Source organism: Spea bombifrons, chromosome 2 (assembly GCF_027358695.1).
Source record: "Spea bombifrons isolate aSpeBom1 chromosome 2, aSpeBom1.2.pri, whole genome shotgun sequence".
In the NCBI taxonomy this organism is placed as follows: Eukaryota; Metazoa; Chordata; class Amphibia; order Anura; family Pelobatidae; genus Spea; species Spea bombifrons.
The window spans coordinates 120,214,587-120,228,962 of record NC_071088.1 but is presented as its reverse complement, the minus strand read 5'-3'; the positions used below and the strand labels follow the sequence as shown (position 1 = coordinate 120,228,962).

The following is a 14,376-nucleotide window of genomic DNA, read 5'->3' as shown; positions in this document are numbered from 1 at the left end:
AAATGATCGGTTGATGATTTCCCCCATCCACCTCTTCTAATCACTCTCCTGTAGTAGGGCTGTACCTATGTCCAATGATATTATGACTTATTCATATACCGTTTTACTCTGGGTTACAATTACGTTGCTGGTTGATCACAACAAATGGCACTTTAACCATCCGTGTAATATTTCCTAACTCCTTCTAGATTGTAAGCTCCTTTGAGCAGGGCCCTCCTTACCTATTGTTTCTGTAAGTAAAAATTATTATGTCCTGTTTACCCACCGTACAGCGCTGCAGAATACACTGGCGCATTATAAATCAATAACTAACAATAATCATAATGAACGATTTGTCAGTACCCAATACCCCGTTATTGCTGAGCAGGAAGACTGTATCCAATGACACAATCACAGTATAATATTTTAATCAACTTTAATGATGCGGGCGCCAGTGGAATGGTATACTTTAATATTTCTAATTTACATCTGTGGGGATTTCCTAAATTGAGTGATACTGAGATACTTTTGATCCTTTTAAAAAAGAAGATTATATGCAGCAAATTACCAATTGTGGTAACCAAATGATTCTAATGAAAACCCAGCCTTGTTAAAAAATGATACCTTTTTGTTAAGCGACTTTCATTAAAGAAGAGATTTTAACTGTGACATATTAAGGAAAGCCTTCATTGAGCGACTCGAGTATTATCAAAAATGTGTAGAATATGCAGGAGTCTGTTATAGACTGCATGACCCTGAAAACCTCCCCGTTCACCTTGAGATTGGAATAACAATGCGGAGACTTGTGTCAAGCGCAAGTTCATAGGTATGATAATCTGCAGTGAAATCAAACTATTCTCCCCCATAAATGACTTGCGTATCTAAGGAAAGACTACAGAAATACACATTTTTCATATTACCGCGACTGCTAAAATGTGTTGCTAGGAGAGTTAACATTAGTTGGGAATACAGAACAGAGGGCATGTCCACAGCTATTTGTACTTGACTCATGAGCGGCAGGTGGATTCTTAAAGTAAAAAGTCATTGGTAATTATGTGGCTTTTTTACTTCATAAGAACCAGCCTTCTGTGGTTCACCTGTGACTTTGGGTAAAGGGCACATATAGTTCTTTAGACAAAAAGTCAATGCAACATTTCTATTACATGTAATTCATTAGCAAATTTGGCTCCTCAAATCGGATTAAAGCAAAATGTCTTCACCAAGTAAGCCTATTGGTAAATATTCTATATATATATACATCTGGCAAAACATATACATCTAACACACAGAATAATCACATGCAAGCAAGAAAGCCTTACAATATAAAACGTTTCATCAGATAAATAAGGGACCCCTGAGATCTTGAAAAAATATATGTCTCAATATATTGTGCTTTGAGTATGTTTCTCCATTTTGTGCCCTGCCAGCATTCATGGAAAACCCTGTACTCTGCATGGTTGAATACCCCTCTATTGTTTGCTACGCAGGGCTTAGATGGCCATCTCTTGGGGAACATGTCATGCACAATGTTCCAGGCTGTAGCTTTAAACTGGCACTGCTGTATAATAAAAGCAGTATATCTGTAGATAATCAATACAGAGTTTATGTAGTCATTTTAGTTTCCATGGGAATGCAGAAAAAAATGATTAATATTATGTAAGTCAAAGAAATGCAAAATAAATAGCTTAGCAAAGCATGAGGCATTACATGTAAGTGAAAGCTATATCCCCTGTTAATCGACCCCTTTTTATACCATTTTCTTATTGTTACATTTATATCCTTCCTGCTCTATGTTATTACATTCTAAACTAAACAAACCTATTGTCCAAATACATCTAATATACAGATACCAATATGTGTCAAAATCTATGTATCACCTTGTCAACTACTCACGACCTAGTTTTCTCCACATTTTATCCACACATCTAAAAACAGGAACACCGAATCTGACGGTAGATAGGAACAATTCAACGTTTCCTAATGTAAAGACTCAAATCTTGATCAGTCCTTGGTTTCATCTTAAATTCGGGTTGGCCATATGTCTGTGTCATACATGTTTCAATCCCCTTACTCTGTTAACTTCTACCACTTCTGCTGGGAAGATGTTCCACTTGTCCGGACCCATCTGACCCTGTAGTTTTTGATTCTACTCCTTTGAAGTATACCTCTTGTACTTTGTTAAATCCCTGTATGTACTTAAATGTTTCTATCACATCTCCTCTCTGTCCTCTATAATGATCTCCCTTATACCTCAGAAACATACTCACAAAGGAATATTGTAAGGTTCAAATATTTCCAACAATGATATTACACAGGATTTGTACTGACTTTTCTTGCCCATTCCCTCCCTATAATGTAGAAGGAAAGGTGTTGTCAGATAAGGTAGTACATATAAAAGAGCATGTTTCTCTAAGACGTTCTTATATATATATATATATATATATATATATATATATTTGTTTTTCACACAGTCTATACTATTCTAGAATCTCTTTCAATAAACCTAGCATTTTGACACTGAAAACAATACCTAGCAGTTGCAGTGTTGTAATTAGGTAAGGATCTGTAGACTTATATCAGGAAGAGATATCATAAGGTAGCACCTAATGTAAACTTCCTTAAATCACTTAAGGAACAAAGATGTCCTAAATATGTTCTGAAGAGCCCTACCATAGCTATGTAAATAGTGCATTTTATGGTAAAATATAGTCTTCCAAGACCTGGAATGAACCGCTGTCCATGGTACTTAAGAGGTCAGTGGAGGAATGGTTTCTAGTGAGTAAAGACTCTACACCACCTTGTTCCACATGAAACACTAAAACATCGAAATATCTCAAGGCACAAACTATAGTTCCATCGTCAAGTTGTGTTCCACCATATTCTGATTACATATCAATACCAACACAAAATGCATACTATAAATCGCTAGCCATAGAGCACTCTTCAAAAGGATAGCTGAATAGCTCCTGGTTCCAGATCATATGTGGAGTTGAAATACCAGTAATTTAGACAGCTCGCTCACTCACCGGAGTGAAGTCATCAGCACTGCATTCTTCTCCTCGGAACTTGCAGTTTAGAAGCATGTCACGGATGTCATGTCCAGCTCGGTCATAGAACTCCCGCATATTAAAGGGCTTTGGCTTAAAGTTGCGGAAGTTAGCCTTCTCATGCAGGATTTCCATAACTTTCTCATCTGCCAACTGAGAATCAGGGAGCTCATAGCTAAAGAGAAATAGAAGGACAATCCATTCGTGAGCTTTCAGAAAGGAAACAATAATTACATACAGAAACATAGAAACATAGAAAGCAGCGGCAGATAAGAGCCATTCGGCCCATATGGTAATATTCCAGCGATGGGATTACATTATGCTGTTCACACACATTCCATTTGTTTGGGTCTCTCCCCAGGACATTTTTATGATGGCCCCTGGGATTAAGAAGTAGATAGCTTTGTATTATTATTTCTTGGGGATATTGACTGCCCACAGCAAGAAACAGGGACTGATTTAGTGCTGGGGCTTCCACACTTTCATGCTGATGGAGGTTATATTACTAATGTATTTAATTATAGCTGTATGAATTATGGTTGGAATTTAGTACTTTTAACTAGGCTGCCAAGATCTAGAGACGTTTTGTCATTTTGAGTCCTGCTTATAGAACTAATACAAACATTAAAGGGACACGCCAGACATCATATGCATTTCAATACATATCACACATACGTGGTCCCTTTACATTTTCATGTGGTGTGAAAGTATCATCCTGCTGCTGATTGACAGCTTAAGCGGCCAATAAGTGGCAAACAGTTTTGGATCACGGAGGAAGAAAGAAGATTTTGAAGAATGGTTGCAAATTCCGTATCTGGTAAGTGCTTTCTTTCTTTCTTTCTTTTTTTCATTTTGGAAGAATGCATATTAAAGCACTCACGGAGGTTTAGGGTTACTTACAGAGTACTTTAATATGCATTCTTCTATACTAAGGGTGTCTTCTATAGTAAGGTTCCCTTTAATTGAGCTCTAACCCATATCATTCTTTCCATGGGAGATTTAGTCACATTAAGAAATGCAGCCTTTTCAGCACAAAGCAAAACATTAATCTTTTAGGGTCCCCTTCGTGCACATTAGGTACGTGTGGTATACAGGTCTCAGAATTAATTGTGTAAGTAGAATAAATAGCATATTAATTACAAAGCGACAGGACTTTTTAGACTGGTTGGGTAACTCTGACCAAGCATACTAAAGAAAATGAGATGGAGAGAGGTAGATATAGAATAATGAGGGAGAAGGTCCTATTAATTACACTTCACATTTTGTCAGTTGAAAAATGGTGGCAATTTGATACTATGTTCGTTACGGAACTAAGTGAAAAGATTGCTACAAAATACGTAATTGGCAAGCACTTTGTGCATCAATTATTTTGATAAGCAAATGTGGTTTTGTTCTAGTCCATGCTTCATAGTATGTCTGTGGTTAGCTTGGGTAGCCCACTCAGTGCCAGATAGTTATGTGACACATTACATCACATAATACTGTCATGAAATGAATCAATATTTTTTTGACCTCCACAAAGAAAAAACATTAATGAAAGCTCATCAGGGGTTCAACCAAGAATTATGTTTAAGTTAGTAGATTAAGAGAGGTCTAAATTGTGCATACCGTGAAGCCTCTTACCACAAAAATAAGGCTGTTCATTTATGGTATATTAAAGGCCAGAGACAGGACATCACAGAAACCGGAACGAGATATGAGAATGGAAGATGACGAAGGATGAGGGATAAAAGAACCAAAGGCAAAAATCAATGAAACAAATGACATCAAAGCATCTTGGGAATTCTGACACGTACAGCTGTAGGTCTTGAACAAGTCAGCATTGCAAGTAAAAAAATAAAAACGGGAAAAGAGTCTTATGGTGAGATATAATGGGGTCTTCTAAAAAATCTTATATCTAAGTACCTATCCAAGACTGATTAGGTCACATGAATCCAAGCAGATAATTAAGAAATAGAAACACACCAAATCCAAATCAGATCCATGTTGCTCAGTCAAGGATAAGTCTGTGTGGCCATCATGTACACCTTTGGTTTTTAGGGGCCATCTTAAGTATAATTGTTAAAAATGAATAATTATATCTAGAAGGAAGCAGAGTGCTCCAAATTTTTGTTTCCATTTTTTTCCACTCATACGCTCTCTCTCACACAATCTCTCATTCACTCGATTACACGCTTCTCCATCTCCGCTTATCTGTACCATCTACTTAGCTCTGCTGCTTGTTTTCTGCTTCCTCTTTCTTATGTCTTGTCCAGCGGTCTGCCTGTCCTCGCTCTGCACAGCGTTATCCTGGCCTGTTGTAGTAGTTCTGCAATACGGTGGAGCCTCAGCGCACATCCTCTCTCCCAATTGGAGGAATGGGGTCGACATTGCCCCCATGGTGTCTGCCAAAGCTCAGCCCTGTCGCTGAAATACTACCCAGGCCAGAATTATACAGATAAATATGCAGAAAAATAGAAGTGCAGAAGGAGAAGCAGAGAGAGAAGTGGAGACACAGATAAGGTAGGGAGACATTGGCAGAGAGTGTGTGAGCGAGTGAATAAGTGTGTGAGGATGAGTGACAAGGAATTTAATTTCTGAATGGGAAAAGCTCCAGAACTTCATCTGAACTGAAAGGGCAGATAACAAAATTTAGCTGACCGAAAATAAAGCTAAAAAAATGTCAGAATAATTTGTGTACAAGTCTAGGAGATATCCTTTTAATGCAGGACCTCTAGGAGCACATTAGCTTATTGTTCATGGGTGGCATTGGGATTCCAAGCCTGCAGTAATGATATACTCCCTGAACTTTTACTGACCACTCAAGCTGTGAAGAAGGGGGACCCTTTGCAGTGAAATTGGATGGGAGGACACAAAATAGCACTCAGAATGTTGGCTTCCCACAATGTTTTGCTCATGCACTGTAGGTTTGCAATTGCTGACATGTAATTGTTTAGAATGTGTGCTTTTAAACAAACGTACAATTACATTGTTGTGTCTGTGATGCTAATCACAGACTTCTTAATTACTCATATTAATGCTACTGGCACAACAAAAGAACACTTTAATGTATTAGGTGATGTATTATAGATACATTTTCTGACAAATAATTTCCTGTTTTTTTTCTGTTCCAATTACAACCAAGCAGTTGGCAAAACCTGTTATGATTTGTAGGTGAAGGAATGGCATTGACTGAATCTGCCTATTCTCTGCTTTCTTTTAATAACCGCCAGTCATATATTTAATAAAATCTCCTTTGCTTAATTGGCTGTTTATTCATCTAAAATAGAATACAATGGAAATAACAAAAAATCAATAGTCAAGGTTTCTATACAGAAACTCTGACTTTATTTTTGGATCACATACATTCAGGCATATGCACATTCTTCCCCACCTACATACATAAAAGTGAGGGAAGACTTGGCACTATATGTGTGATAGTCCTTTTCGAGTGAAGTGCATGCATGTGCGACACAAGCCAGTATGGGTTACCAGTTCTCATTTTATTAATAACATTGTCCTGAAATACAATTTATTGGCACATGAAACAGTCTCACCGATTCCAAGTAGTGTTTCTGGCAATGAAGGACATGTGGTCACCCTACCTAGGTCCCAGTTTTGATAAACTGAAACTACTTGCATCTAACAATCTATGGGGCAATGACCTCTAATTATGTCTGCGTGCATACTGAACATAGACTTTCTGAATAATTACTTTATACTTTATACACCCACTGGTGCAATGGAAAATAAGAAATCTGTACATGGTATTCAGTAAAGATCCAACAATGGTGGTGCAAAACCTCTGGTTAGAATCCCAAATGTTTAAATCAGAAGAGCCCAGAAGGCAATAGTACCTCCACTTCTAGTCAGACCTCGCATGCCCCAAAAATCTGTACAGGTATATTTTTCCTACTAATAAATAGGACAGAACAAAACACATATCCAGTAATCTAAGTTAGTAGATGTGTGCACGTGCATTGGAATGGTAAGTGACAGGTGACTGACTCCTCCATTTAGGAGAAGATGATAATATTTATGAGACCAATCTCACCGATTATTTAGCAGACTCAGAAGCTCCCCGGCATGGTACAGGTCATTTTTTGTCACACGGCTGAAGCGGAACTCATTGAGGTTACAGAAGGTCACAGCTGGAAAGGTCATCTTGGGAGCTGAAATCTCATCCAGTTTAGTGACATGTGGGTAATCAAAGTAATAGACGATCCTCTCGGTGCACACAAACAGCAGAAGAGACAAAGATCCAAGGAAACACAGTATCCAGATTAGCCGTCGGCATGAGAAGCGCTCGTATGAGAAGATGTGGGCAACGCCGTGGAGGGTAGAACCACTAGCAAAGGCCTGGATGGTGATTGGCTGGGCACTGCCCAAATCCTCTGCTTCCTTCACATCCATGTGGGCGCTGCGAATACAGAAACGCAAAAAATTCAATGTGCCAGCAATGACTAGAATTAACATTGACACACATCTGGAAGATACAGCCTCATACTGCTTTACAGATATTACCATTTGTATAAAATGGCTATTTTGCTCAGAATTATAGTTAATATGATACCTGAGGTTAGGATAGAAATTCTTACCTCCCTAGCGGCCTTCAGTACAACTCTTGTCGTTCTGTGCTGCTAAGTGCTAACCAAAAGGAGATGGTTTTACCAGTGTAAATAGTCAGTAGTGGAGTGGTCCCAATTCTAGCAATCTCTGTAATACTTTGATAAGGAGACGCAAAGTAATGGTTTATAACAATGGTCTTTATTTACTATGGCAGGCAGTTGCCGCATCAACCAACATGTACCATTATATTTTGCGAAAGGTCAGCCTGGTGGGTGTCCCCTGTAAGAATCAATGAAGTTAACAACTCTTGCCAACTTAACTATGCATTATACAGGGCCAGCTCAGCCCTTTTTGCCGAATAAGTGTCCCTGTTGGTCATTCATGTTATATTCATATATATATATATATATATATATATATATATATATATATATATATATGGGATTCTTTCAGGCAAGAACATACTATAGTGGAGTAAGATGGGTATAAATTGACCCTACGGCTGAATACAGGTATATTAGTGCTTCTCCATATTTGAGAAGCACTAATAATATTAACTGATTGATAAATGCACAGTTTACATAAAAACAACTAGCATGTCTGTTGTATGTGGTGGAGATCCAATCTCTTTTTATTTCTTATTTCCTGTTTGAGTTACTGGTTCTTAAGTTTAATATTCTCAAAGCTAATGAACCCATTTAATTTTTTTAACACTGACCCATTCTTCTATTTTGCTTGTAAAGTTTCATGCACATAAAACAAAAAAATAATGAATTCAGTGAGATGAATCTCACCTGCATGTGCCCTCAAAGCAGACCAAATTCCATTCCAATCCCCATCCCAAAGCAGTTCCCACTTACTAAGAGGAAACACATTGTGTGAATCTTCTAGATTGTAATCTTGTTTCAGCAGGTCTCTCAACACCTCCAGTCCAAACTGTTTAGTGATGCACTACTTGTTATGTCCTATATACCATACCTGGGAACTCTCTGGGGTTCCCCTGGAGACTCCGGGTCAAGCGCTGCTTCCCCAGGGAAACTCCGGGTCGCGGGAGCAGAATTGCGTCACGCTCCATTCCCTGCCCACTTCCCTTCTAACAATAGCGTGTGACCTGCGACGTCAGCAGGAGCTCCTTCCCACATTCCCCAAGGGGAGGCTCTGGGTAGCCGGAGCCAGAAACTTCCCAGGAATGCATTATATAAATATTCTTATCAATACCTTTATGTAAAGCTCTTTTAGAATTGAATTGATAACTTAATTATCTGCTTGTGAAGTAGAAAGGGAAACTCTAGCCATCATATTCACTTTAATGCATATGATAGCGGCTGGTCCCTTTAACTTATTGTATTATATATACATATTGACCCCCCCATTCCCATGAGTGCAGGAGATGTGTTTGGCTGAGTATATCTCCCTGCATTTCATCTACTCACCTCCAGTTAGCTCCAGCTCTGCCTCAGTAAATGTTGTGAGCAGCCACTTAGTGGCATGAAGAAGAGGGCAGCTGCAGCAACAGGGCTGCAACTTCCAGGCCAGGTGAGTATTTTTTTTTATTTTTTGTCGAACAACGCATATTAAAGTACTCACAAGTACTTTAATACCCATTGTACAGGACAATTAACTGTGCAGATTGAGTATGGCAGTGTCACAAATATACAGTGCAGGTATATGCCATTTTATGACTTGTTGAACTTTGATACTGTATAAGTTTCATTCTAAAGCAATATGTATTTAAACAAAAATAAAAATCACTGTCTGTGCCCTCACCATGGCTATGTTGCCTTTTGAAATTCCCTAAATACATTAAAATATTAGTAAATACAATTCTGTCATTATCCATAACAGGCAATCACTACTCATCCATCAATAAAATAAAACACAGACACAAACCAGATCTCCATTAGGAAAACAATGAATGAAAGTGACAAACATCATTTTAGTTGGCTATGACAAACACTGTCAAGGTGTCGTAAACTAAAGTGATAAAATGAAAGGAAACCAGGTTTTCTTCAACGCTAAACTAGATGACTGTCTACAGCACACTATTTAATGCTCAAATTAAAATATTTGTAGATTGGGCTACAATAACAGCGCTGAAACATATGCAAATGACTAATATGCAGCTGTTAAAAAAACATCAAAGAAAATGGCACAATATTTTGGAAAAGTCATTTTTATTATGATACTAAGAAGAAAGTTTTTGGTAGGATTTCCCTTTCAAGAGAATTGGCAGAAAAATCTCCAAATGATCTGATTTGGGCAGGTGTAGGTAAATCAGACTACCAAATGTCATATCACAAAGCACTGGCCATATATCACATGTAACTGGCCATATATCACATGTAACTAGCCATATATAAGCAAACCTAATATCTATACAGAATATCCTTCTGGCAGAAGGGGTAATATTAAAAACAAGGGGGGGGGGGTTAAATATAGAGTGTATAGTCAACCCGGGACATTCAGTTAAGGCTAATGACCGGATGGTTTCTTGTATTACAACAAATAGAACACCGGGTAGACTAGAGAGAACATACATTCTTGTTATTTATTCAGGTGCTTTCAGATGACAAGACCTATGGATCTGCATTAATAAATCTGTAGCATGTTTAGAGTTTGTTATTCTATATTCTGATGTTTTATGACGTATCTACTCTACAAGTAACCCTTGTTTTTCCTTAAAAAAGGTGAGAAGCATTTCTATGCACATCTTTAATAAATGCCGGAAGGACTGTGCTAAATCTTCTACTTAGGATCAGCAATGTTCTGGTAAAAAGAAAGAAAATAATACTTTCTGATTTTAGATATTGAACATGGCTTGGAACACAGGCCACGTAGCGTGATGAATGATCCATAACAATATACATAAAATCAGTAAGGACAATGTGAATCGGTGATTTTATGCCACTTCACATTACAAAAATAAGTTCTTCAAAACTTTTGAATAGTGAACTGAATTAGCAAATTTTATGTTGTTTCTTGGAAACATAGAATTTAGCAGCAGATAAGACTGCTCATCCTGTCTTATCTGCCTATTTCTCCTGATGTAAAGACTCAGACCTTAATCGGTCCTTGGTTGGTCTAAGATTAAGGATAGTTTTATGCCTGCCCCATGCATGTTTTAAATCACTTACTGTATTAGCCTCTACCACTTCTGATGGAATGCTGTCTCATTTATCTACCACCCTCTCAGTAAAGTAAAACTTCCTTACATAACATCATCTGTAAAAACAATACCTGGTATAGGCTGCTTTTTGGTGAAAACAAAACATAAAAATTACAGAAATATTATCTCATGGATTATTTTTAGTTGGTCATTATAATTTTTTCAGTGCAAAGGGCTATAAAAAGGTAAAAGGATATATATATATATATATATATATATATATATATATATATAATTCTTTCAGGCAAGAACATACTATAGTGGAGTAAGATGGGTATAAATTGACCCTACGGCTGAATACAGGTATATTAGTGCTTCTCCATATTTGAGAAGCACTAATAATATTAACTGACTGATAAATGCACAGTTTACATAAAAACAACTAGCATGTATGTTGTATGTGTTAGAGATCCAATCTCCTTTTATTCCTAATTTCCTGTTTGAGTTACTGGTTCTTAAGTTTAATATTCGCAAAGCTAATGAACCCATTTAATTTTTTTAACACTGACCCATTCTTCTATTTTGCTTGTAAAGTTTCATGCACATAAAACAAAAAAATAATTGTATCTTTTGTTCCAGTAGCTCAGTTTCTGAATACAAGACCTTGAACTAAACAGCTGTCCTTTAGAATTCTGATTTACAGATCTGGGCTTATAAGACAACCCAATATAGTGTACATTGTACATGCAAATACAAACACATACAACAGAAACACATCTTATTGCAATACACTGCATATGTTATATTAGGACTAATACCAGTGATACAAAAACATATGCACATGAGTGCATACAACATGCCAATTTATGCAGGAAGTGACAAACACAATAAATATGCATTGGTGGTAGAAATACAAACACTGTACAAAAATATACAATAAATCCCACATCTGAGGTATAGAACATATAAGAAGCATATATATAAATAATATATTAGAATAAACACACAATATATGGTTTAGTTACAATATAGGTTTAAGGACCATAATCCCTATCATCTTTACCAGCATCTAAATGGCAGAATGATTTAAAAAAGTAGCAGTCCATCAACAACTTGATTGCCAAAGGTTGCCTACTCAGAATTAGCTACATAAATAGCAATGCAGAAGAAATTCCTAGTGTTTTCCATCTGGTGCATTATTTTACACAGACACACCTACACATATTAACAGCTAATTGAGGCACACACCAGAAAAAAAGCAGATCCACACCCAGACTCTGCCCCACGCAAGTGTGCCCCAAACCCACCGACTTACCGTCACATTCACACACTCAACAACACGCTTACTCTGGCAGTAAAGAAAAAAAAACACACACACTAGCAACTTTACACACACTGGAGGTGTATACAGCTAATCAATCAGCACACTGTGCCTCTGCACAGCCTCCACTCTCCCGGATTTACATACATGCATACACATGTATTTAAATAACAGCCTTAAAACAGGAATGTATGCAGAAGTGGGTGTGTGTAGACTACATGTAAATGGAATGGTGAAATATGTTTGCAGACATTTAATATATGTCAGTATATATTGACGCATACATTCACACACTCACACACACACATAGCATATATATATATATAACATGTATATATGTGTGAGTGTGTGTTTGTGTGTAGATATATGTGTGTGTGTGTGTATATAAAACACACACACACATATATACATACACACATTTATAAGATGAAAAAATACGTATGTATCACTTGCATACAAACACAATGTGGTCCTAATGTAACACGTGAATAAGTACACAGATGAAGCTCCATGTAGGTGCTTTATAATACAGGATGTAGACAGAGCAGTAACATGGACATGCATGGAGAGGAGGGGAGAATGTACATACATGCACTGTGTATGTGCTCACCTGCAGGCAGGGCCAGTGTGCTCACACTCCGCAGAGAGATCGCTTGCAGCAGAGGCAGCACCGCAGAGACAGACGCGGGAAGCCCGCACCTTACCGCAGAGTCCCGCTCAGCACCCGCCGCAGACACACAGCCGGGAGGCTGTGGGCTCCAAGGGCACAAAACAGAGAGTGAGATGTGGCCAGCGAGGGGAGCGGAGAGCTCTGTCAGCGCCTGTGTGCGTCTCACTCGCCGCCGTGTGTGTCAGTGTGTGTCAGTGTCTGTCAGTGACAGCCTTAGTGCCTCTATGTGACTGCCAGAGCCAGAGTGCGTCTCACTGACAATGTATGCACTGCCTCTCTCTATGTGTCTCATTGACAATGTATGCACTGCCTCTCTCTGTGTGTCTCACTGACAATGTATGCACTGCCTCTCTCTGTGTGTCTCACTGACAATGTATGCACTGCCTCTCTCTGTGTGTCTCACTGACAATGTATGCACTGCCTCTCTGTGTGTCTCACTGACAATGTATACACTGCCTCTCTCTATGTGCCTCTGTGACAATGTTTGCACTGCCTCTCTCTATGTGCCTCTGTGACAATGTATGCACTGCCTCTCTGTGTGTCTCACTGACAATGTATGCACTGCCTCTCTGTGTGTCTCACTGACAATGTATGCACTGCCTCTCTGTGTGTCTCACTGACAATGTATACACTGCCTCTCTCTATGTGCCTCTGTGACAATGTTTGCACTGCCTCTCTGTGTGTCTCACTGACAATGTATGCAGTGCCTCTCTCTGTGTGTCTCACTGACAATGTATGCAGTGCCTCTCTCTGTGTGTCTCACTGACAATGTATGCACTGCCTCTCTCTGTGTGTCTCACTGACAATGTATACACTGCCTCTCTCTATGTGCCTCTGTGACAATGTTTGCACTGCCTCTCTCTATGTGTCTCTGTGACAATGTATGCACTGCCTCTCTGTGTGTCTCACTGATAATGTATGCACTGCCTCTCTGTGTGTCTCTGTAACAATGTTTGCACTGCCTCTATGTGTGTCTCTGTGACAATGTATGCACTGTCTCTATGTGTGTGACTCTGTTACAATTTATGCACTACCTCCCTATAAGTGTCTCATTGACAATGTCTGCACTACTTCTGTGTGTGTGTCTCTGTGACAATGTATGCACTGCCTCTGTGTGTGTGTCTCATTGACAATACATGCACTGCCTGTGTTACTGTGTGTCTGTGACAGCCTCGCAGTGTCAGAGCAGTGTGTTTGCTCCTGAAAGGTTGTGTCCCCTGGAACTGTATATCCGTCTTCCTGGTGTATGTGTGTACCCAGCTCCCTTCCCCCCAAACCAGCTGCTCCCCCATAGCATGGAGAAGCTGTTACTGTTTAAGAAATCATTCCAGGGCAAAGGCAGGGGATTAACCCTTTCCACTTAGACGTTCACAGCATTGATTCCTCCACCCAATTTCTAAGAAAAAAGACCTGCGCAGCCCTTTCCCTAGCCTTGCGATGGCAATCAGACAGCATCTCCGAATAGATTTCCTTTCTCTTCATATCCTGCGATTATTCATAGCCTGGGCTACAGCCTGTGGAAGGTTACTGCAAGTCTTCCTGCTGGATGGAGATTTTAACAGGGCCACCAGTACTACCATTCAGTAAATGGCCATTTCTTTTTTAGAATGGTTTTTTGCATCGCAGTGTTGTCACTTGCTTTAGAGACCCAGTCTGTCACTGTGCACCTCAGGACGCCTTTTCTTCATTTTTATAGTTTACTTTA

The 14,376-nt window shown here is 38.8% G+C and overlaps 1 protein-coding gene across 1 annotated transcript in view; it reads right to left on the bottom strand.

The window, feature by feature from the left end:
• ASIC1 (acid sensing ion channel subunit 1) overlaps positions 1-12,833 on the bottom strand; it is a 71,416-nt gene extending 58,583 nt beyond the window's left edge. Inside the window, exons 1-3 of the mRNA XM_053456281.1 lie at positions 12,612-12,833; positions 7,060-7,425; positions 3,006-3,201 (exon numbers count right to left, since the gene is read on the bottom strand). Of these exons, the coding sequence (XP_053312256.1) occupies positions 3,006-3,201; positions 7,060-7,418 (555 nt within the window). The 5' untranslated portion in view covers positions 7,419-7,425; positions 12,612-12,833. The remainder of the gene's footprint in view (positions 1-3,005; positions 3,202-7,059; positions 7,426-12,611) is intronic.
• Between the last annotated feature and the right edge of the window lie 1,543 nt (positions 12,834-14,376).